Genomic DNA, 24,958 nt, shown 5'->3' with positions numbered 1-24,958 from the left:
TAATTGTATAGCAGTTGTTGATACACTTGTCATCAAAAGTTCAGTAAAAAGTAAATGATAATGTGATAAGATTTTATTAAGTGATTAGATATGCAAATGACAATGTAGTATATTCTTAATCACAAAATATATTATCAAGTGTTTGAATTAAAATTTTTCTCACATATATTCGTATAAATAATGTACTAGCGTCACGTAATGGTACGATGAAAGTTTTTCCGTATGAAATTTATACATGACAACATCAAGGGTAAAAGCTATCTTGCATGCATACTTGATATGAGCCAGCATAATGTTTGTGCATGCATCTTTTCATCTGTATGAAGCCATCCACAATTTTCTTATCGTTTTGTGGCAGTAGTAGGGGTGGGCGCGGTGCGGTTTGGTGCGGTTTCGAGTGAAACCACAACCGAAACCGAAACATTTTGCGGTGCGGTGCGGTGCAGTTTGGAAGCCAAAACCGAAATGAAACCAAACCGTTCGGTTCGGTGCGGTGCGGTGCGGTTTTAAACGGTTTCGGTTTGGTTTTTGAGAAAAAAAAAATGTACAATTTAAAATATACACCTATTTATGCATAAGACGGTCTTATTTTCTTCGTATATTAATTAATGAATATGCAGTAAAATTGCAGCAAAAAAGAGTCAAAACTGCAAAAAAAAAAAAAAAAGCAGCAAAACTGCATAAAAACAGCACCAAAACAGTACTAAAAACTGCATCAAAACTGCACAAAACTGCACCAAAAAAATACAGCAAAACTGCACAAAATTGCACCAAAAAATAATGCAGTAAAACTGCATAAAAAAGCAGCACCAAAACAGCACCAAAAAAATGCACAAAACAGAAACAAAAATCTGCACCAAAAGTGTAGCTAACTTGTACCAAAACTGCAACAAATGACAACTACTAAAATTGAGACAACATCCAATGCATCAAAGGGTTTAAACTTTAAATCCTTATGCATCACATCTACTAAAATTGAACTTGATCACCATTCACAATACTTTACAACCCAATTGAAAGGTTAAGTTTGCCATAATACAAACCTATAAGTTATAACCTAGTTGAAAAGTTTAAAATATAAGTTATATAACATTTATTTATTATATGGTGCGGTTTCGGTTTCGGTGCGGTTTTGAAAACTCAAAACCGAAACCAAACCGTTTTGTGTGCCGCGATTCGGTTTTGAAACCGAAACCGTTTCAAAACCGCAAAACCAAACCGTTTGGTGCGGTTTGATTCGATTCGTGTTTCGGTTTCGGTTTTCGGTTCCAAGTGCCCACCCCTAGGCAGTAGCATGTGCTTTTTGCCATCACTTGAAATTGACCATAAAGCCCCTAGTTTGGCTAGGAATCAAATATCAAAGTAGATTCGACTCTTACTATTACTGTTTAGTAGTAGTTTTCTTCATTTATAAGTAAAATGTCTTAGATTCGATTCTCGTCAAAATTGAATTTGAACTATATTATTACTAATTCATTGTGAGGCTTAGCTCACTCTTTCCAATGCCCTTTTGTTCAAACAAAAAATATCAAAGCATATTCCAAAATGGGCTTCTTTTTTTATTTTATTTATTTTTATTTTTATAAATAAGCCCTTGATTTTATTTTGTTCAATTTATTTTATACCTTCATTTTTTTTAAATGGAGACGAGCTGGTGACTTCGACAAGGCATTCCACTCTTCTAGAAGTCGAGAAGACTTATAGAGGCATTTCAGCCTTCTTGGCCACCATCATGTGATGCACATGCTACAAGAATCGAACCAATGACGTGCCATGTGGAATACGAGTATGGAATTAGTTCTCAACCATTGGGTCACCTGTGGGCCGTGGTGGTTTATTTATTTATTTAGTATAATGATATATTTTACACTAAAGGAATGAGGAGTTTGGTTAAGCCACACAATTGACAATCTAATTTGGTATTGAATTCGCCATATACGATATTCAAACATAAGACCTCTCACTTACAAGTAAAGAAAAATATCACTAGATCATAGTATTGAGTAACGGTTTATTAACTTTAACGAAAAGCTCTCAGTACTGTTCACTTTAACGGAAAACCACATTTTAACACTAAAAAGTCAACTATTCGCTTTACCCTTTATTTTGTACTCAAAAATTTCAAATCATTTTCATTAGTTTCCTTTAAATAAATTGAAGAAGAATTAATTAATAAAAATTAATCATAAATTAGCTTTTTGTTGACGGACGGAGGTTTGGTAGTAATTAACAATAACTATAAACTCACCATAACATTTATGCATTTTGACCAAAGATTAAATTGGGATTAATGATTCCCACATTACACATCAAGTGCTTGGTTGGAATTATTTGATAAAATTAAGAAATATATATGGAAATGATAACGAACGTGCATGTTTATATCGATATAGGTTCTTGGTCTTTTGGCTAAGATTTTTTTTTAATTTTATTTTTGTCAATTTTCTGCTAAGGTTATTAATTTTTTTTTTTTTTTCTTCTTCTGAAGTTTGAGGTATCCCACACCTCTAAGATATGACTAATTAGTAATTACTAATCTCTAACGGGCCCAAATATGCTAAAGACATTCAGTTCACTCTTGACACTCATATGACATTTGTTTTTTCAAAATTTTCAACTAAAAAATAATTTGCGTTTTAACCAATTTCTTGCCTCAATTTCAAAATTAAAAAGCAAATCTGACTTGAAATTCTACCGTAATTTCATTGCACCACTTACCGTGGTTTAAGATTATTAGTTTATTAGATCAAGTATATAGTGGTATATGGGCTCCACATCTAGAAATACCATTGACATGGTCGGTCCATCATTTTAGTCCGATATTCATACGTTTGTTAATTTAATTTTGCCAATTCACTTCCAACACATCTTTCCAAGTGAGGAAATTTTGCAATGCCAACATGGAAAATAGTTTCCTCGATATATTTATTTATTGTTTTCACGCACAAGTCATTCATAAGTATCATATTTTAAAGAAAAACACTTCACTTAATATTGTAGAGTGTCAATAAGTGCTCATTATAATTAAGTTCACGTTAGTTGTTCAAATTTACAGGTAAATACAGCAATCCAATCACGTCTATATATTGAGAAAATTGATGTCCCTAAATTTAGCCTAATTGGAGTTTTGATTTTTAAATTAAAATTCGTGAGTATTTGTCTCCTTGACTCGTCGTAATGTGGATTAATATTCAGTTTTGTTGTTGATGTGGAAACAAGACTTATGGCCAGAAAAGGCTAAAATACTTATGTATGTCTTTCCGGCCCCCGAAACGAGTGGATAACCGTGACTTGCCACTCATTGTCCCCCTTTTCAAAGGAAAAAAAAAGATAAAATTGTTATAACTTTCTTTACACGACAATTTTGGTCCAAAGGAATAAAGCTCCAATTGAGTCACAATTCTAGGCCCAATGCTTAAAATTCGTTACATAATATACCAACTAGCTGTTAGTCTAATATGTTGACATCATGACAATAAATGTAAAAAGTTAGTACTAAGTAGTCAATTATGAAAGTTTGATGAATGAAAATGCATTCGTAGTCGTCACAACGCCTATGTCAAATACATAATTCAGGTGCGAGTTCATCAACAACATCTAGAATACAATGTCTTTCTCCTGCCAAAGCAACATTCAACAGGGTCACAAATATACTCCAAAAGTCCAGCTTGTTTGGTTATCGTTAACACAGTCCAATACACAAGTGTCATGATACAAGTAGTTGGAGTTTTTTTTACGCATCCAAATAATTATATTATAACACTTACTGTACCAAATCGTACTCGAGCACATATAAAAATCCGGACCAAATCCACAAAATCAATCAATCCGGACATTTGAAATTTGATCCACCGATTAAAGTTATCATAATTTTTAAAGGATCCTCATATTTTTAGCCGTTGAATCAAATTTCAAATATTCAAATTGATTGATTGGGTGGAAGGGATCCAAAGAGAGTCCTTTCCTTAAAACCCCTCCAACACTGTACATGAAGTTGATATGACGATTGGTGATGACACCCCATTGTCATGATGCATCTTGCTAGTTGGCAAAGAGCACCAGTACAGAAGAAGAATTTTTTGCCTGTAAATATAAAAACCAAATTCCCAACTTAAAATACTTTTAACCTAAAAGCGCTCTCTCCACTTCTCTCTCTCTCTCTCCTCCCTCCATCCCCCGGCCACCGCGGAAATCCTCCTCTGCCACCGTTTCTCAATCTTCACGTCCATCTGTTTGTTTCGCGAGAAAGTTCCTGAGCTGCCAAACCTTCCTTTCCGTTCCCGCGGCTCTGGACATCTGTCTCCGAGAATCAAATTCTCTCGCCGTCGGCTAACAGGTTTTTCTTAATTTCTGGGTTTATTTTTTTTCCTCTTTTCGTATAACAGATGCAGTAATGGAAATTTTCTCCGATTTTGTGGTCCGTTTGAAATTTGATTTCGTGGAAGATCTAATTTCTTAATTGTAATTTTTACTACAAGAAAATAAACCCTACATTTTTGTTTGCTTTCTTTTTTTATCGTAAATAATTTTAGATTGATGCAATTAGATGATTGGGATATGGATCTCGGATTTTGATCATGCATGTTTGGGGTTTTTATATTTGTTGATAGGTCGAACTTGTACGGTAGCAACCGGTTGACTAAGATTTTCTGTGCAATTTGATCCAGTTATGTTGGATTTAGACTTTATTTGAGCTCAGCTGCATCAAAATTCAGTCAATTAGGTCTAGGAATAAAATATATTTTGTAAATATATATTTGGTTTAGGATTTTAGAGGTTACTCGAGCTTTTTGGATTCGAGTCTTTGAATTTGTGTTCATTTATAGGTTTAATCTTTAGGTAAGTTGTGTTTAACCTCGGTTATGTTGCTCGAATGGCTACACATGTTGCTTGGTTGGCACTTTCCGCAATTCTTCGTTGATGCAAGTTATGAATTGATTTCTTGCTGTCAATGATGCCTGCGTGTTTTTATATGGGCACACAAATGTTTGGAAAAGGATTTGACTGGGACTGAGTGTTGATTTTTGGTTGCCCAAATGTATAGGCGGTGAGGATGTCGACTCCTGCAAGGAAGAGACTGATGAGGGATTTCAAGAGGTTGCAGCAGGATCCCCCTGCGGGTATAAGTGGTGCTCCGCAAGACAACAATATTATGCTTTGGAATGCTGTTATATTTGGGTACGTCTTGGATGGAGATTGTGGTTTGTTGCATATTTCAGTTTATTTAGATTGTTTTTCTTGAGATCCCGTACAATTTTATTTATGCACTTCATTTTTTGAACTGCAGGCCTGATGACACCCCATGGGATGGAGGTAAAAACCAAGAAGAACTCATATCATGTTGCAATTGGATTTCTCATCTTCCAGTTGTAACTTTTAAGCTACATCTTTAATTATTTTTTTGTGTTTCCCAGGTACGTTTAAGTTGACACTCCAATTCACAGAGGACTATCCAAATAAGCCACCAACAGTGCGTTTTGTTTCTCGAATGTTTCATCCAAATAGTAAGTTCAAACAGAAACTGCACATACATACATCCATGCACATTTTACGTTTTTACTTGAGTTAGTACATTTGTATGCACATACAAACTGCAAAAATTGTTATTTTCAATGGTTCTTAAATTAGTAGAGGAGTTTACTGTGCTTGGAGGTGTCTATTATCTCAGTTTTCCTCTTGGATTTTGTGAATGAGAACCCACCTAATACCTATAAGGAATATCTGGGTTTGTGCATATGTAATCATGGTACAGTTTCTTCTCTGGTATTGTGCTTTTATCAAGATTTAGTCTTCCTGTGCGGCATATCCTGTCATTACCTTTTTTGGGAAAAACAATGTCTTTCATCATTTCTTTTTAATCATTGTACACCCATTTACTTAGAAACTAGCTTCTCATGGGTGAAAAAGGATCTGAGGAAATGGAATTATTTGGAATTTGTTTTTATGTTTGCAAACATTTGTTAATTGAGATTGAATAACTGATCGTTTTCACCCTCACAGCTTGTTGCTTTGGTTGTTCACTCGTATTTGCAAATATACATATTTTAACAAGTTAACCGGAATGCAATTAATTGGATATATTTCTGCTGTTTCAAGTCTTAAGTTCTGTTTGTTTTGCCCCTTTTCAGTTTATGCGGATGGAAGCATTTGTTTGGACATCCTACAGAATCAGTGGAGCCCTATCTATGATGTAGCAGCTATACTTACCTCTATTCAGGTATTTGACTATGTTCTATTCATTGCTTGGTTACTTCTAGTGCTTTGATTTATTGAGACTATTGTTTGAGTATGTCATGGGCTATGTCTGTAAGTGGCCAGACACCATATATGAAAGGATAAGTCGCTGTCTTTTACGTTGCACTATTCTGATCTTTGTAAATCTAATTGCTCCATCTTGTTTATTCCAATCCGAAACTAAATTTTGTAGCATCTATTTGAGCACTACAAGAGCAAGGAAGCATTGGTTGTACTGATTGAGTTCTTCCTCAGAAAATATCCCATCTTCTCTGTTTTATTTCAACCATCTTCCCAACGCGTTCAGCTGCACCTTCACACCTAATTATGGCTATTACTTCTCTTGAAGAAATTTTCATGTGTGTCCATGTCTGTTTCGTCTCTCATTTCAAAGAACAAGAATCCTAAAACCATGTAGATAAGCAGGCGCTTCTTATTGCACCTCTCTCAAATCTTGGTTACCACTTCTTATTGCACCTCCCCCATTGTTATTACCATAACTATATGCATGGGAATTGTTTTTAACACAAAACAATCTGACTATACTCTTTTAAACGACACAACTATCGAACTTTACTTTCTCTCATACATCCACACACTCGCGTACACTCATTCATATGTTTATGTGGATATATTGCTTTTAATCAACATAGATAAATGAAATATAAGATTGTGGAGATAGAGTTCCCTCTGTTTTAATGGCGTTTTTGTGCAGATGTCATGTCATGTCTTGGGCCCTAAGATATTTTTTTTCTTCTTATTGCAGTCTTTGCTGTGTGATCCAAACCCAAACTCTCCAGCAAATTCAGAAGCTGCACGGATGTTTAGCGAGAACAAGCGTGAATACAATAGGAGAGTCCGCGAGATTGTTGAGCAGAGTTGGACTGCCGATTAACAAGCTAACTCCTGATGGAGAGCTTTCGAAAATCAGTTGAATCAGCCTCTGTTTAAATAACTTTGAAACTTGAAAACCATTTGTGTTGTGAAGGACTCGACTTTCGGGTTGGGGTGTGATATCCACACATCCCATTTTACTTCTCACACACCTTTTTAATTTTCGGCCGTCGGATCGGATGAATTGAAGAAGATCAACAGACAAAAATTATCAAGGGGTGGATGAGAAGTAAAATAAAATATGTGGATAGCATACTCCTTCGGGTATTGTGAAATATTTTGCTTGGTCTATTTATTCAGCGGCGTTTAGGCCTTGTATATCTAATATGTCGGACGACCTGCCCTGCAGTTTTCTTCCATCTAAAACTGCATTTAATTTTGTTTTATGATATTGTGTAGTTTGGGGCAAGGACCGAACGAAATTGATATGCAACTGTTGTATGCATTAGCCTGTCACATCATCTGTCACGTGACCAACACGTGGGATGTTTTGTACCATCAATTCATGGTTGTTACAGTTAGAGTCTGAGTCTTTTTATAACAAGTAAGTTTGAACTTCGTCGGTGGCTAATATAACATTTAATCTACATTTGTCAACCAAAATAAAATAAAATCAAATCAAATCAAAAGCTTAATACTTTTGCTAAGCAAAACAGGAAACACTAGTTGAATTGTATAGCCTTTCATTTATTCATATACCTTGCCTAACAAGTAACAAGAAGAACTGTAAATCCAACGAAAGAACTACTACTACATTTGTGCGCTGAGGTTTCCACTGCTAGTCCATCCCTCTTGAACTTGAATCGAATACTGCAAATTCCAAAGAACATTATCTATCGAAGGACGCTTGCTTGGATCTCTGCTCAAACAATTGACTGTGATTTCAACTGCTGTCTTCAGCGACTGGTACGCAAAACTTCCCATCATCGACGAATCTACGATTTCTCGTAGTGTCGATGGTCCTTCCATCAAGCCCTTTTCTAACTGTTAATTAGAAAGAAAAAGAAAAAGAAAAAAATTAAGTGATTTATACTACGAAATGAAGTTTCGAGGGGGCTTATTTGCGAAGAACTCTTTTCTATAAGATTTACCTGAACCCTAAGCTCATCCAATTCAGTAGCTGATTTGATCAATCTACCAGTAAGAACTTGAAGCAGAATAATGCCCAGCTGGTAAATATCCTCCTTCTCGGCTTCGGCGCTACATTTTTACCACTCTCATAAGATAATTCAGATGCTGCGGTAGAAAACAAGAGGAAGATGAAGAAAAGTAAGTACCTGTTTAGATGGGAATTACTACTAATTCCGTGTCCATTAAGAGGATCCTCTGAACCAACCTGCAAATTAGAGAATGCAATTGTCAATGGCTACAAACTCTTCACCTTCTTTTCAAAGCTTTCAAGCACGTTTACTACTTTATGCAAATTCCCACCTGAAATGGCAACGGAAGATTGTAGTTGCTCATTTTGGCAGAAACACTCTCATCCAACAATATGTTCTCTATCTTCAAATTGTTTCCAAAGATCCCGGGAGCCACGCCGGTGTGCAAGAACTGGACTCCCCTCGCAATGCCAATAGTAACCGCCATTCTCTGCGGCCATTTCATCCATTCCTTCTTTCTCCAATCTACAAAACCAAAGTGTGCATGTTAGAACTGTTTTAGTTAATCAAATTACACTTCTTCTCTGTGCAGGACGTTTGTTCTTTACCAGTGAGATGGTCTATCAACGACCCGTTGGTGATGTTCTCGAGAACAATAAATACCGTGCTAGATGCGGTGGGATGGTCCTGGTACGTGACAGTGCAGTGTCCTATAAGGCTGACCAAATGCCTATGCCTCATCTTTGACAAGCCTTCCATGCTCTGGTTCAAGTTTTGTGGCAACTGCTTCTGCTTTAACTTCACGCATCTCACTTGCACCTGTGAACCATCTCTCAGCCAACCTTTGTACACCTGTAAATGTTGCACAAAATAACATCAGGTCTCAACATAAATTCTCTGCGCAGAATGTTCGTTCTTTGATCAAATAAACGACGTGCATCCACATTGTACAGTTCAAATTCAATGCAATACCTGTCCATGGGATCCTTCCGCCATCAAATTTGCAGCGTCGAAATTGTTCGTTGCATCATCGATTTCTTCGAGTGTGAAACCACGATACGGAGGGAGCCCGAGTGTCGGCAGCCTCATCATCTGCGGCACACGCCCTGAAAAACCCAAATCCAAATATTAACCACCTTTTGATTTAATTTCAGCCAATAAAGTTAAGAGACTTTTTTTCACTTTTCAGCCACTTACTTGGATTAATATTATGCTTTGGGGAGCTTCTGACAGAGGTTTTCTCCGCCATGGATCTGTCAAATCGATCCTCTGCCTCCCTCTTCCCTGCCCTTTTGATGATGACCAAAACCAGCAACCCAACAACACCAGCAACACCCACAATGCCACCAATCACACCCAGCAACACACCTAGCTTTGTCCTGTTCTCCTCCTTCTTCCCTGCAGTTTCAGCCGGCGGCTTCACGGCCAGAGCTTCCTTGTGGCAAAAGGAATACGGATGCTGGTACTTCGAGTTCCCACCCGACAAACAGTTCCACGAATCCAGAACCGTCCTGTTCGAAGCCTTCGAGTTCGATCCGACGCAGGTGGGCAGCTTCCCAATCAAAAAATTCTGGGAAATGTCCAAAACTATGAGGTTTTTACCGCAGGTTACGTTGGATGACAGGGCCCCACTGAGCTCGTTCTTGGAAAGATTGATGAACTGGATGGAGGGCAGCGAGAGGAGGAAAGATGGGATGTGACCCACAAATTTGTTGTAGGAGATGTCCAGTTTCGTCAGCTGATCGAAGTTCTTCAGTCCTGTCGGAATATCAGATCTCATGGAGTTGTTTCTGAGAACGATGATTTGAATACTGTCTCCCAAAGAGGGAAATCCAGGACCCAGTGTGTTGTTTCCGAGGTTGATTTCTTGGAGAAATGTTAGCGGTCTGAGATCCGGAACGCTTCCGTTGAGGAGATTGTCAGCCAAATTTATGCTCGTGAGATTCTTGATCGAGCTGAGGGAGGCCGGTATCTCGCCGGAGATGGAGTTCGAGCTGAGGTTGAGCGTTTCGAGCGACCAGAAACGGTTGATCTTCGTCGGCAGCGGGCCCCACAGGCCGAGGGAGACCAATGAGAGGGATTTGAGGTTGGAGAGCTTGGTGAGGACGGTGAACAAGGAGTCGATGGAGAAGGATTTGGACAGAGTGCTCTGGTTTGGAGGGGAGGTTTTGGTTTTGTTTCCGGTGACGGTTAATTCGGTTAGGCGGTTGTTTGTGCAGACGATCCGGAGGGAGGGGGAGGAAGGGAGGAAGCAGAAGTTGGTCCAGTTCGTCCATCCCTGAAGAGGTTCGGGGTATTCGAGAAGCTTTTGCACTTGGAAGAGGATTCGAACTTCGCTTGGACTGAGCTGAGCGGTTGAGATTTGAGAGGAGATGGATAGAGTGAGAAGCAAGAAACAGATAGGAACCCAGAAGTTGTTCATTTTTTTTGAAGAAAACGAGATTAACCCAGAAAAGCTAATTGGTCCAAGTTGCCCTGTGGCTCAGGTTCATCCGTTTACGTTAAACTCTGTTAGATTCTTCAGCGCACATTCAACGTTAAATTCGGTATACTGCAGAACGTTCCAGAAATATGATGAGGAGTGGGTAAAATAAGAAGGAAGCAGGTAAGGAGCAGAAAGGTCTTGGTTTGGTGAGGTAAGGTGACAAGAAAAAAATTTACAGTTGAAAGCGAGAGAGAAAAATTGGTGAGGGTGATGAAATCATGAAGGAAAAGGACTAGAATTTCAACAGAAAGGAGGGGAGCTGGGAAACCTAATGCGGAGAGAATGACAGATCTGAAAAATACTGAAATTGCAGAATTTGAAGCGGAGCAAAGCAAGAACCAGACAGTACTAGTGGATTCGGTCTAAGTTCAAGAACAAAGAGACAATGCAAGCCAACCCCATCTGCATGAGGACTTACACAAAATGGTTTTTAAATATCGCGTCCCAGTTAAATAATACAATGTCACTTATTATAATTAAACGGAATGCTATGTAACTGTGAATCTGTTCCATGCCAGTTGATCTTCATTTAAAATAACATTCTCCGAACTAGTACGTTATTGACTTGAAACACCGATCTAGTAACAAGATGGCGTGGACACTTCAACATGGCCGATCCCGATCCTGCGGTACGCGAACTGTTATTTTAAGCAGCAAACTGGGTTTTCAAGGTTTGTGAGTTTCCACTTTCTACCATTCTGCAGTGTTTTGTTCGGTAATGGGATACGAATTAGGTCAACATGGCTCTGATTCAAAGGCTGGATGTTGACTACGTACATTATGGCAAACCTACTAGGGCGCCGTGGCCACGTGGGGTTCGTGAAAAGACAGCCTTTTTCCACTGCCCATGATGAAATCACGAGGCCTTTTTGTTTTAACGTAAAATTGTTCATCAACAAACATGTTCAACAGTTTACGACGAACAGTAGAATCGGCTGCGCAAAATTACAATCTCAAATAACACATTGAATTTTTTTACTTATTAAAATCTAAATATGTATGACGCGTATTTATTCTAAAAATGCTTATTCGGTATTTTTAGGTGTATTTTTGTTTTTTTTTAAGTGAAGTGTATGATATTCGTTATAAGAATGATGAATAAGAACATCTCTAATGCAAATACTCAAATTTTAAGCTCATATTCTCATATTTGGGTTTCAAAAAGTAGGTGGATTTATATATTTTGGTTTTCTTCTGCAATGCAAAGACTCAAATCTTAGGACTTATTTTGAGTTTTAAGATTTTAATCTTTTCATTGGAGGAGAAAATATTGAACTCAAAAATCATATTTGAGTTTTAACAATTTGGTTTATGTGCACTGGGGATGATTGAACGCAAAACTCAAATCTCATTTTTCTTGGTTGAACAATATTTTTTTATTTGACATGGGCTCTACCTTGGACTCAAACCTCGAGAAAGTTTTCAGTGTGTCATGAACATGCCCTGACACACAAAGTGTCATAATACAAGTGGTTGTAAATTTTTTTTTCAAGTATCTAAACCACTTGGATTATTAAACTTGATGTACTCGACGTATTCCTGACACACTAAAAAATCTCTCCTCAAAATTGATATCAAAACTCAAATTTATATTTTACTTTGCCTCAAAATCCAAATATGAGATATTAGTTTTTTTTTTCTTTTTTTCTTTTTTTCAAATATATATGAAATATGACTTGAATATGAAATTTTAACTTACAAACGGAGTCGGTGAGTACCATGGTAATCTAGTTCTCAATCAGGGAAATGAATTCAGTGCATGAAAATGACTACCTCAGGTCACTTTCTGTCGATGCAAATTACTTGCTAAAAATATCTGTGCATTTATGATTTACATGACAGAACGTCCTCTGCGTCCATGTCAATGGAAAATGGATTGATGTATCTCACGCTCCGGAATTTGCTGATCGAGCAATCTAAATCGTTTAATTTAAATTTTGCGGTTCTTATTAGTTAATTTCATTGTCCTACTTCATACACGATTTCTCTCTCTAACACTTAGACATCAATCTTTCTCTTAAACGGTCTAAATTGCTCAACTCGTGAACTCTGAAGTAAGAAGATCTCAATCCACGGAAAATAAGGATTGCATTGCATTATATGTCGTTTTGTGCGAGGCTGTGTCGGTGTGTGCGTGCGAGTAAGACACAGGGGGAGAAAGAATTGGATGCTTTGATTAATTTAGGATTAATTTAGGTATTAGTTCCACCTAATCCATTTTCTTTTCAGTTGTTTACAAGTGATTAATAATTCAGTGGGATGCGGCCAGCCTGACACTACTTGTTTTTATCTGTGTTTTACGTGTTTTGTTCTTTCTATTGGAAGCAAAGCTGAAAGCTTTGCTTGCAATTTGCAAAACGACGACTCGTTCGCATCTCTTCAATATTTTGATGGAAGAAAAGTTAAGCTATATCCTTGAATTTAATGAGTATTTTTGTGTCAATGACAACTTGCTGCTATTCTATTCGATTTTTTTGGGTGAAAGATTCCATCAAAATATTCCATATACACAAGTCACTTACAATTTATTGAAAAAATAAAATAAAATGCAAAATGAAAGTTATCTATTTTATATCTAAATGAGTTGCAACCTAGGCGGGTGCCTAGGCAGACGCCTCAGCAGGTCTAGACGTTATTTCTTAATTATCAAACGGTTAGGCATTAATCGGGACGGTGACCAACCGCCTAGCGTCTAGGCGGGGAGCCTAGATGGGAATTTTTAGAACAGTGCATGCGCCCATGCATGGATGCTAACATTCTTTTTAGGTCAATTTGTCCAATATAATCATGGTCAGTTTGCTAGACCATTCTCATAAAAGATGCTCAAGTGTATTGAAAATTATACCTACATCAGGTACAATGGTACTCAAATTCAGTATGTTTGGTCCTTGTGAGAGTACATGAACAAGTGTAGAACAAAGTAAAAAGTATTACATCGTTCATCTCATGAAATAAATCACAACTCATATCACATGCTTCCACTTCTAATTGAATCGAGATCTTTTGCATACAAATTCTACATCCATTGATTGTAAGAGTGAGTCAGAAGGGACAATACCAATGTTATTAATAATGAACCGCTACCGTCTCTCTGAGACTTTAACTAAAAGATTGACGTACCTTCAAACAATCATTAAAAACTATTGTTAAACAAAACAAACAGAAATCCAAAATCCAATCACAGCAACACAATCTTAACAAAAACTTGGGCTCTAAATTTGGGCCAACTGCTTGCCTTCTTTGGGTCAACCCAAAATTGGGCTGGGGTCCACGTTCCATAAAAACAAAGCGAACCCACCACAAACGTCGTCGTTCCCTCCTCGTTTCGGGAATATTTTTCCATTTCTTGTCGTCACCTTATTAAATTTCGGTTTCTAATTTTGCAGGTTCTTCAGGTGAAATTAACAGTGAAAAAGCAGAGGGAGCTCACCCCACAGTCGCCGGTGGAGCAGCACACCCAAAACGCCGTCGTACTACTCCCTCTTCGTCTTCTCCTTCTCCAGTTTATGGTACTCCTCTTATTTTCGTCTCCCATTTTTCTTTGTTCCGTACTGCCGGGAGGCTTTAGGGTTTCTCAGCACTGCTGCATTTCCTGGAAATGCTTAGATCGATCGGCCTCGATCTTTCACTAGCTTTGAATTTTATTCCCCCAAATTTTCCTGTTCTTATTTTCTTCTCCAACCTTACAATTTATCGCATATAAAATTTTTGTTCGATTATTTTCGTTATTTCTGTTTCAGCATTTCTGTATATATTTGACTTTTTTTTCCATTTTTTTTAATTTAAATTTTAGGGTTTGAATTTTAGTTGGCAAATAATATTTCAGCTGAGCAGACCATTTTGTTTTAGAACCCTACTTTTTCTGTTTTCAAATGGGTTTTGCGATTAGGTTTTTGGTTAATTTCAACAAGTTCAGCTGGTAACTTGGTACTGTCATGGCTCAATTTTTGTATGTACGTGCAGTTTTCTGCGTATTAAGCATCGCGGGCTGCATTTAACTTTTCGCAATGGGAAAAACCCCTGGGAAATGGATCAAGAACTTGCTTCTTGGGAAGAAATCATCCAAGTCTACTTTTTCCAAAGGAAGGGAGGTATTACTAAGATGCACATTGGAACCTATCTATTAATTTTCCTTCATCTTGTTGGTCGTTAAGTTCTAATCTGTAACTTATGATGTTGTTCTGGTTTCACAGAAATCTACAAATAAAGGGGAGTCACTGTTCTCTTCAGAGTTAACTGTGAGTGCTCCGCTGATATCACCAACATTGGTTTCACCACCGCTGATTGAGGCTGTTGCTAGTAATGAAGTGGGTTCTGAGATCACAGTAGCTGAAAAATTGCCCAATGATGGGGTTATAATGTCATCTGCAAAGGAAGATGGCCAAGCCTTGAGTTCGACTTCTCAGGAAGATCTTGAGACAATCAAGCAAGAGCAAGCTGCCACAAAGGCGCAAAGTGCTTACAGGGGCTATGTGGTACTTTCCTCCCCATTTGATGTTCTGCTTTTGCTTAAAAAAGGGGGACTTTAACGAAAAGCTTCCAGTACTGTTAACTTTAACAAAAAACCACATTTTTAGTATTTACACTAAAAAGTCAATCATTTTAGTATTCATTTTATTCTTTATTTTATCCTTATCGTTAAATCTTAAAGTTTTCAAGCCATTTTTATTAGTTTTCCTTAAAAATTATGCTTAATAATATTTCCAAACATTTTCTGTTGTACTTCTGTGAGATGATATTTAGTATGTGGAGAATATTTTTTGACCAACCTTCCAACTACTGATGGAAACTCATTATCTTTAAACTTTGAAGGCTCGACGTGCATATCGGACTCTTAAGGGAATCGTGAGGCTGCAAGCACTTATTCGTGGTCACTTGGTTAGAAGACAAGCTGTATCCACATTATTCTGTGTCCAGGGGATTGTTAAGTTTCAGGCTCTGATTCGTGGTCAACTTGCTAGACATTCTGATGTTTTGGTTGAGGTGTGTAAAAATCATGTACTTTCTGGTTACTTTTTCAAACATGAGCAAAAGCCTGTCTGTATATTCTTTCATTCCTAAACTTTTGTTGCCACTGAATATGCAATTTGTTGCCATTGTATATGCTAATTACCAATAATTTTTCTTTTTGTCATGAATCAGGGTGCTACATGTTTTAATTTATCTGGAGTAAGTGCATATTCACAGGTGGAGAGGCTGTCCAAAATTGTTTTTGTTCAGAAGGTAAGATTTACTATCAATTCTTTGGATCATTAGAAGATGTATACTGAAATTAGCTTAAGTTTGTAAAGCAGCACAATGTATCACGGGGGGCATTTCCTTCTTACTATTGTAAGCCCAGTACCGTTTTATCACCTAGGTGTATGGGGGAATAGTCTGGTATTTATATGCTTGTATTACTTGTAATGATGTTCTTCCAAACGTAATAAGGAGAGGCATGCAACTTATGGCTCCAAAAACCAGTTTTCAGAACTGAGTAATACCTGAGGTGGTGATCTTAAAAAGGAGAACATGATGACAGATCTGTGCCTGTACCTCTTTGTCACTTTTACTGCTGGGCCAAAGTTGGCATTTGATTGCCAGAAAAAGAAAACTGTTTATTTGATTATTATTTTTGTTTTCAGATTTTGGCTTCATTGGGTACTACTATTCCTCTACGTCTGGAGTATGATCCAGGGGAACCTAACTCATCCTGGGTGTGGCTTGAGCGCTGGACCAGGTCATGCTTTTGGGAACCTGTTGTACAACCGAAGAAAAACCCTGATTCAAGGTCTCGTAGGAAGCATGAAAAGAGTCAAACAAAAGAAACTGAAAAGGCCAGACCAAAAAGAAGTGTTCAGAGACTGTCCGGTACAAATGTTGAAAATGCTTCAAAACATGTAACCCCTGATTCTGAAAAGACTAAACGCAATTTGAGGAAAGTTTCTAGCCCTTCAGAAGTTGCGAAGGTTAAAAGTAATGTGAGAAAATCTTCTGATTCCAAGAAGGTGGTTTCTGATCGGTCATTAGTTGGTGATGAGAGACCAAAGCACAGTACTGTGAAGAGTTTGGTTTCTGCTGCTCCTGATGATTCGGAGCAAGGCACTAGTGAAATTTCCAAGAAGATGGAACATATGGCAGTTGCTGTGTCAAAACAGTCCGATCTAGAAGGAAGTGTGGAGCTGCCTTCAGCAGATGAACCCATGGAAAAGTTAGATGACCATCCTTCTGGTGACGTGCAACCATTGGAGAACAATGGGACAAGTGAAGAATTTCAAGCAATAAATCAGGAGCCAAACTCGAGGGATCATGTTATCGGGAATGAGGATACGAAAACCAGCCAGAGAAGGGCTTCTCTACCTATGAAGTTTGAACATCAGGAGAATGGTGTTCATAACACACCTATGAAGTTTGAACAGCAGGAGAATGGGGTTCATAACACACCAAGAGTCCCTAGTTATATGGCACCAACTGCCTCAGCAAAAGCTAGGCTGAGAGGACAGGGCTCCCCCAGGTTTGACCAAGACATTGTTGAGAAGAATGTTATTACCAGGCGGCATTCATTGTCTGCTTCCACCAACACTAAGTTAAGTTCTCCTTCCCCACGGGCACATGGACTGGTTCAAGCTGGAAAAGGAGTAATCAGAAGTGACAGATCTTTATTGTCTTCAAGGGATGGTTTTGGTAAGCTGTGAATTCCTCCTTGTGCTTTTCAGTTGCGTGTCTGATTTACTCTCTTGCAAATGCTTCCGTCCATACATGCTTGAGTTAGACATCATATCTTTTAAGCATTCATGTGCTGTTGGGATATTGTCACAGCGCACATTGACCTTTTGGTCTCAGTATTATATGTATATTATCGTTGAGTTCAACATGAATGCTTAATCTAGGCCAAGCTGTCACAACTTTCCTTCTAGGCTCATAGAAGGCTATGCTGAAACACTGACTTATTACTTTTTGTGTATTGAATGTTTTTCCCGTTTCCTTATTGATCATTTGTCTTGGTGTCTTTGAATCGGGTTGAAATACATGGTATGCATTCTAATTGTCCTTTATTGTGGGTAATGCCAATTTCAGATAAGGCGATCCAACCAGAGTGGAGGAGGTGACTTCGGACTAGGTATTGTTCCATGGAAGTGTATCAAGGGCAGGGAAAGAGAAAAATACCAACTCATTTGCAGTTTCAGGTTTTGTTGTTGTTGTGATTAAAGTATAGTTGAAACCAAGATTGATGTGTTGAGTGATCAGTGTTGTATGTGCCGATAGAGTTTGTTCTCTTACTTAGCATTAGGGTTATTTGACAGTTTGGAGACTTTATTTTAGGTTTGATGTTTGTGATATTCTGTCTCATCAAATTATGTACAAATGCGAGGGATGATTCTCTTTTGCTTGTTAAATACTTGGGTTTTCTACTGGATAGTTTGCTACTGATCGAATTCGCAGTTATGATATTTACAGCGTTTAGTTATTCAAAAGTTCATTTGCTTTTTTGCAATGATTTTATTACTGTCAACGCAGAAAGCAAACAGTTTAGTCCCAGCTGTCCAAGAACGGTGAAACCTGGCCAGGGCAACTGAACACCCACTCCGGACGAATGTGCACCGGTAGCTCGCCGAAACATCCCCGTATATTGTAGCACCAGTATTCTACGTCTGCAGTGCTCGCATCCATGGCATATGCAGAACCGTTCGAAGCTACAGACCCAGCAAAAACAAAACCATTAGTGACTGCCACAGGTGCCTGGGAAGTTTCTTTGCTAGGGATTGCAGCTGTCCACAAGATCTTCCCTGAATCTGTATCAAAAGGCGCCCGTGCTCCGGCTATTGTTGTCTGGATTGAAGGTGCGAGAGTGAAGTTCTGTTGGTCGCCGTTGGCAATGTTTGTGTATACCCTTCTACCATCTGTGGCTGCACCCCGTATCCCTCATGTTCCAAAAATACCCCCATTAGAACTCCAACAAGCTATTTTTTTTAAAATTTTTTTAAAGGGTGACAACTGGGGACAAGTTTTCCACCCCTTCCGAGGGTCGGGAAGACTCATAAAGGCATTTCATCATCCTCTTGGCCACAAGTTTGGCTTCCACATCAGCAGTAAGTTTCGAACCCGAGACCTTCAATTTTTAGTTTGAAGAAAGCCTCGCAATCCGTCTTTTACCACTGACCACCAATTCGTGGTTCAACATGCTACCCTATTAACTTTTCTATATATGCATTGTAGACTGTAAAAACGAATCCCCACCCACGTCGTCGAGTAATTAAGGCCATCTCCAACCGAAGGCTGGCCAGAGGGCTCGTTTGAGCCCTCTAGCCCTCCAAGATTCCCCAAGATATTAATATTTTAATGAATAGTACATGATCATATTTGCCTCCGTCTCCAACCGAGGGCCAGAGGGCCAAATGGCTCGTTTTATCCCTGTCACAAAAAACCGTCTCCAACCGAGGGCCAAAGAGCCATAGGGCCAAACATAATTTATTATTTAAAAACTACAATTTAATGTTGTATAAATGGCCTAGGAAGTTATACGAAAAAAATAGAATTGAAAAAAAATATGAAACAAATTTTGGGAAATAAAAGTTATAGGAAAAAAAATATGAAACAAAATTTGATTCATATGAAAAGGAAAAAAAAAGGGGAAAAAAAGAAGTTTACATTCATTAAAAAAAAAAAAAAAGAAGTTTAAATTCATTAAAAAAAAAAAAAAGGCCTAATAATACAACGGCTACTAGCCGTTATATTAAAAAACATTTCAAACTATTAGTGTCAGTTATAACAGACACTAATAGTAGAACTATTAAAAAAAAAAAGAATATCTTTAATGCTGTCGGCTATAACCGACAGCAATAGGAAATCATTATAAAAAAAAATAGCCAGCCCGGAGCTGGCTGGCTGGCCGAAAGCAGCCAGCCCTCTAGCCCTCCAGCCCTCTCCGATCCCGTGGGGCCCTCTCAGATTCTAGAACCCTCTGGCCTAGCCCTCGGTTGGAGACGGTTTTAGGGCTATTTTCGGCCCTCTGGCCCTCTGGACCCTTCGGTAGGAGATGGCCTAAGGCACTGCATAATAGCTTAAATTAATTTTGGACCTCTCCATCTATTGCTATTTGGTTTTGAATGGTAGACCTGCCGCACGTGCTGTATGTCGCCTAATATAAATCAAATAATTCCATTCGCTCATGTTTTCTTACTCGAAAAACATCGTTCTCTCATGACTTTCAATAAATAATACTATATTTCTGGAGTACTCTTTTATTTCCACTTTATACGGTAGGGCAAACTTGGAACGCTAAACTTTAGGATTCTCTCTCATTTTTTTTCCTTCTCCTTCCCTCTTCTATTGCTTGAACGATTATGGTTAAGTCACGTCAACATCTTATATTAATTTTTTATAAAAAGAGAAAGACAAAATAAAAAATATGAGAGGAGGGGATGAAAGTGGATGGAAAAAGAAGGGGAGAGAATCCTGGTAAAAAAAAAATGTTGGGTTTGAATATCCCCACCCTAAATTAATAGTTCCAGTATAGTATATTAATATATCACGTTTGTAAGTTGCAGTTTCGGTGTGATCAGGATTTTTTCTTCTTCTAATACTAACACGATACTATCATTATCTACATTAAGAGGGAGAGAGTGGGTTTAGCATCACAATGAGCTAGCAATATAATGTGGTTCAAATTCACCTTGGCGAGATTTGAATCTAAGATCTCTTACTTACAAGTGAAGAGGAAAAAGAGTAAGAAGTTAGACCAATTTAGGCAGTGGCGGACTGAGGATTTCTTGTGAGGAGAGGCCTCACACAAGTATAGAAGAAGAAAAAACGAATAGTGGTTATAAAATTACAAATGCAAACATTATAATATTACATTCAAATAATTAAATAGTCAAAATTAAGATATCCATAGGTAATTTTATCTACTTATAGTAATCATAATTATCTTCGACGAATTTCATATTTTGAGACCGCATGATGTCATCTATACTATTGAAAGAAGTGTTAAACTCAATAGAGAGAATTACTAAAAATTTGCAAACCCTAAAACTCAAGTAAGAGGTAGGATAGAATAGGAACAAATGTTTTATAGAGGATAATAGAGTTTTACAAACCTTATTGTTCTTTATTCAATAAATTTGAGATTTGGAATGGTTAAATATATGAAATTCAAGAAGAATAGGGGAATAACTCTGCCAATCCATAAGTGAAAGATATTTTTTTTAAAAGTAAAAGTGAATGATGGGTTCAATTTAAATGTTATTGATTTATGATAAATGACGATTTAAAATATTATACTTAATTTTGGGATGAAATTTGTTGGATTAAAAATAGATAATGATTGAATTTGTTTAAAATGTTGAGAAGGGTTGCAAAGCAAGGTGTAATACTAATCTTATTTTTACAAGTGAGGGTAGGCCTAGGATTACACTAGTCCTAGTATGCCTCCGCCAGTGAATTTAGGTAACAAAGCTTTCCGAAATGAGGAAGCTCCCGTCACTACTCCATGCACGATCTCACCATTATTTGTTTCGAATTCACCTGTTTGATGCTCACCAACAGACCATGCAGGATATTCAGATTTGAGAGATCCTTCAACCGAAGCTCAGTATATATGTGTGTATATATAGATATCATCAGCTAAAGGTCAAGATAAGATGCCAACCGGAGTTCCCCCAAACACTTCAGTGCGATGCATGCATGCTGCATGGAATTTCACCTTCAGTGGAAGGGTTTTTGGATGATTCATCCCAATGAAGTGGTCAGGGAAACTCCAGGGGACAGCTGATTTCACTTGCTTAATTTGGTTTCTAGCTATAGCTGGGTGAGTAGTATACTAGCATGCATACCGTATATATTTATAACCAATTAGCTTCTCAGTTTTCACTTATCATGATTCCCAGAAATATGAAATACCAAAGTTGAGATGAGAAAAATTTATGAATGGAATTTGGGCCTCAGCAATTGAATCTAGTCACAATTGTGGGTTAGAATCAGATATATGAAAGTTGATGAAGAATGATATTTGGAGGGACCTCCATATATGTTTCAAATATTCTCATTCAGCTAAATAAAACAAATACATATTTTTCTTTTTCACCAATATTATTCAAGGATTGTAATTTAAGTTTAATTAAGTACCTACTATAAACATGTTTCCAAGCTAAAAGTACACTCTAATTTAAATTAATTTGGCATATTTATTTTTAAAGGATGATCGCGATATATAAATAGGTGTTGGGGCCTGCAGCTGGTACTTTTCTCACATTGGCATTTGGCACTGCAACTTGGCCAGCTTTTGATCACTAGAAGAGAACTCTGCAACTACAGCAATTAAAATATTTAATCCCCTGTTTTGTGACTATGATATTGGCTCATATATGCATGCACATTAGGTGCCAGAAAATCTAGTGCGGGTGATCTCTACAGTCGTATCCAATTGGAAAAGCCGAAAAAAGAAAATGGAGAATTGACAGATTGGGAAAAAAGGCAGTGTTGTATGGGAATGACATTTCACTTTCATTTCCATACAACATATTATTCTACTGTTTATTTATCCCACATAGTAGTCTAGGTTCACAGCCTACAACTTTATTCCCACAATTTTTTTCCCAATGAATTTGAATTCGAACAGTAGAAGTACTAGACTACTATGACCATCGACGGCTATATATATAGACGTGGTTGACATTACCTCATCATCCAATCAAGCTAAACATCAACAAAGAAATCAGGTGTCCCCTAGAGTTCCCTTGACCACTTCATTGGGAGGTGAGAGATCAATCGTGGATATGGTTTTCGAACAATTGTCCTCCACTCCTCCTATGTATTCCTACTGAAGTGTTTGGGGGAACTCCTGGTGTCATATGATAAATGCATTTCAAGACCCGCGGTGTAATGATCAAGAGTACAAATTACACAATTTATTAGTTTCTGCATTCTTAGTTATGTATTTTCTCATGCATAAATATTCTAACGCTTCTTGGTTTCTTTCTGCTATTTGATATATATTGTTCTTGTGATATATAGGTTATGCGTTGATCTTGTCCCAACTGCTTAGACTATCGTCAACGAAGACATGGAATTGATTATATATGCATCCGTAGGATCTACTGAAGCAGAATATATATTAATGTTTCAACTCTTTCAGAAGATTTCAAATTCTTTGAGTATTCCAACCATATTCTAATTGCGTTTGGTGAATTGATATATAATGACTCGTATGGTGCAATTACCATAATTGAAATTAACAAAAGCTTGAATACAATGCCCTCAAATGTAATTGCTTTCACTTTGAATCATATGGCTCCAAAAGAATTTTCCTAAGACCTGTTAATGGATTAGATTTTTGATCCCGAAATTGATTTAAATAGTGGGATCAGATGGCCTGGATGAGAAAAGGAAGAAGACGGTCGAAGAAGATGGGTCTGAATCATGAAATAAACGTGATTTCGTATGTTGTTATCCTATGCGTGGAAAGCTTTGGTAATTATTCCCTAATCTTCTTAATTCCTTTCATGGTCATTTCTTTGGATGCTATTATGGAAAATTAGTCTTATATGCAGATGCAGTATGTGCAAGCTTTTATATGAATATACTTATTATATGATGCAAAAACTAGTTTTATATGCAGATACCTAAACCCTAGTTTGGTGTAATAGCTGAAAGGGATGTTTTGTATGATATATGGATTAATTCGGTGTAGTCAATTTATCTGTCATATATTAGCCCCTGTATGATATGGATTAATTCGCTGAAGTCAATTTATCTGTCAATTTACCTTGTATATTAGCCCCTGTCATATATACAAAAGCTGATGGTTGTTTGCAAAAGGCTGATATGCTTAGATGGGGAAACGTTTTCTGTATGTTGTTTAATTTGTGTTAATATTGTTATACACAAGGTTAGCCGACATTCACCTCTTCCAGACCCTGCGTAAAGCGGGAGCCTTGTGCACTGGGTACGACCTTTTTTTTATTGTTATACACAAGGTTATATAATATCAGTATGCTTTCATTTGGTCTTTTACATTAATCAAGTGTACTGTATGTATTCATGTTTATAAGTTTGTATAGACTTGAGTAAACCAAGCTAGCTTTCATGGCATGAAGGTGTCTGCCTATGTCTATGTATATGTAGTTTCAACTATACCAAATAAAGCTTTTCTTAAAAGTCATAAACATATTTATATTATATATGTGTGCCTCATGATTTCTTTCCTCAGATTGCAGATCAGATTGAGTAAAGCTTTTGTATAATTACAAGCTCAATGATTTTATTGTACTGGTGCAGTTATACCTATTGAAACACATCATCACTTATGGTCCAAATGTATTCCATTCAAACGTATTTGCAGTGATGATGTTATTTTAGATCAACCAAAAGGACATTTGAATTGTTTGCTGTTAAATTAGTAATTCAAAGTACTTTGACTATGATTGGAATTCATATTATGCATTTAGTGATTTACTTGTTCTTGTGAAATAGGAATTGACAAGGTGGTGGATTCTTGTGTTAATATTTTGGAGCAATGCTTTGAAATCCAAGTGGGGAAAATATGGCAAACCTTTAAGGAGATTGATTATATTATATTTCGAGAAATTTTATATTATTATTATTGATCTTATTGGTTGATTAATGTGATTTGATGTTAATTGGATAAATGTGTCTCTTGGGTGTGTACTTGCTATTGATTATGGAATTGATACTGAAATTCGTTGAGAATATAATGTGATCCATTTAAAAGATGAAATGAGATTATTTGTGAATTACTCATTGTGGGAGAAGTGGTTGGAACTATGGAGTTGAGAAAGGAATAGTGGAAATGAGGGTAGTTGGAAAAAAGATTTTTTTTGTGTAGTTGAGTTTAACTCTCGGTAGGTACTAGGTCTCAGGTCAACTCAAAGTGCACATGGTTTTCAGGTAATTTGAGACTAACAACAAGGAGTTAAACAAGATGACCAACAAGAGGGGAAATTGGGATGACCGAGTTACGAGGGTTAGTTTGTATAATAAAACATTTGAACCACCACTACCAAGATAAAATGCAAGGTATGGGACGTGAAAGTTCGTATGTTTATTATACAGATTAATGAGTTGAGTAAAGGATGTTAAGTAGCATTGCATTCACACATTGACATTTTAATCTCCATGACTGATTATATGTTACAATTGAATCTTGTGTCACCATGATTTAATTTAGTATGTCAATTTACTGTGGTAAGTTATGTCCGTACTGAGCTGTTAAAGCTCACGCCTCTACTGTTATGCAGGGTTATGAACT

At 37.3% G+C, this 24,958-nt stretch overlaps 3 protein-coding genes across 3 annotated transcripts; 2 read left to right on the top strand and 1 right to left on the bottom strand.

Annotated features, from left to right (window-relative positions):
* Positions 1–4,098: 4,098 nt before the first annotated feature.
* LOC126608669 (ubiquitin-conjugating enzyme E2 2) lies at positions 4,099–7,649 on the top strand. The gene is made up of 6 exons (XM_050276639.1): positions 4,099–4,336; positions 5,045–5,178; positions 5,288–5,313; positions 5,415–5,504; positions 6,129–6,217; positions 7,001–7,649. Exons 2-6 carry the CDS (start codon positions 5,054–5,056, stop codon positions 7,127–7,129), a joined length of 459 nt encoding a protein of 152 aa, XP_050132596.1. The 5' UTR covers positions 4,099–4,336; positions 5,045–5,053; the 3' UTR covers positions 7,130–7,649.
* A 142-nt stretch (positions 7,650–7,791) lies between these two features.
* On the bottom strand, positions 7,792–11,319 carry LOC126608659 (probable LRR receptor-like serine/threonine-protein kinase At1g14390). Its single transcript, XM_050276618.1, has 7 exons — positions 9,426–11,319; positions 9,201–9,334; positions 8,837–9,080; positions 8,560–8,753; positions 8,406–8,464; positions 8,220–8,328; positions 7,792–8,112 (listed from the first exon to the last, which is right to left on the bottom strand). Exons 1-7 carry the CDS (start codon positions 10,648–10,650, stop codon positions 7,879–7,881), a joined length of 2,199 nt encoding a protein of 732 aa, XP_050132575.1. The 5' UTR covers positions 10,651–11,319; the 3' UTR covers positions 7,792–7,878.
* A 2,736-nt stretch (positions 11,320–14,055) lies between these two features.
* On the top strand, positions 14,056–18,104 carry LOC126608663 (protein IQ-DOMAIN 29-like). Its single transcript, XM_050276632.1, has 7 exons — positions 14,056–14,222; positions 14,677–14,804; positions 14,907–15,188; positions 15,526–15,696; positions 15,856–15,936; positions 16,338–17,376; positions 17,770–18,104. The coding sequence occupies exons 2-7, from the start codon at positions 14,721–14,723 to the stop codon at positions 17,799–17,801; spliced, it is 1,689 nt and encodes a 562-aa protein (XP_050132589.1). The 5' UTR covers positions 14,056–14,222; positions 14,677–14,720; the 3' UTR covers positions 17,802–18,104.
* The last annotated feature ends 6,854 nt before the right edge of the window (positions 18,105–24,958 follow it).

Source organism: Malus sylvestris, chromosome 16 (genome assembly GCF_916048215.2).
Source record: "Malus sylvestris chromosome 16, drMalSylv7.2, whole genome shotgun sequence".
NCBI classification, from domain to species: Eukaryota; Viridiplantae; Streptophyta; class Magnoliopsida; order Rosales; family Rosaceae; genus Malus; species Malus sylvestris.
The sequence above is the reverse complement of the archived record's forward strand: the minus strand, read 5'-3'. Positions and strand labels throughout refer to the sequence as shown.

Coding starts and splice junctions, on each gene's coding strand:
- LOC126608669 (XM_050276639.1), top strand. CDS start 5,054: ATGTCGACTCCTGCAAGGAAGAGACTGATGAGGGATTTCAAGAGGTTG. Junction 5,179..5,287: donor TGGAATGCTGTTATATTTGG/GTACGTCTTGGA, acceptor TTTGAACTGCAG/GCCTGATGACACCCCATGGG. Junction 6,218..7,000: donor CTATACTTACCTCTATTCAG/GTATTTGACTAT, acceptor TTCTTATTGCAG/TCTTTGCTGTGTGATCCAAA.
- LOC126608659 (XM_050276618.1), bottom strand. CDS start 10,650: ATGAACAACTTCTGGGTTCCTATCTGTTTCTTGCTTCTCACTCTATCC. Junction 9,335..9,425: donor AAAGCATAATATTAATCCAA/GTAAGTGGCTGA, acceptor TGGGTTTTTCAG/GGCGTGTGCCGCAGATGATG. Junction 8,329..8,405: donor AGTAATTCCCATCTAAACAG/GTACTTACTTTT, acceptor GTAAAAATGTAG/CGCCGAAGCCGAGAAGGAGG.
- LOC126608663 (XM_050276632.1), top strand. CDS start 14,721: ATGGGAAAAACCCCTGGGAAATGGATCAAGAACTTGCTTCTTGGGAAG. Junction 14,805..14,906: donor CTTTTTCCAAAGGAAGGGAG/GTATTACTAAGA, acceptor CTGGTTTCACAG/AAATCTACAAATAAAGGGGA. Junction 15,697..15,855: donor ATTCTGATGTTTTGGTTGAG/GTGTGTAAAAAT, acceptor GTCATGAATCAG/GGTGCTACATGTTTTAATTT.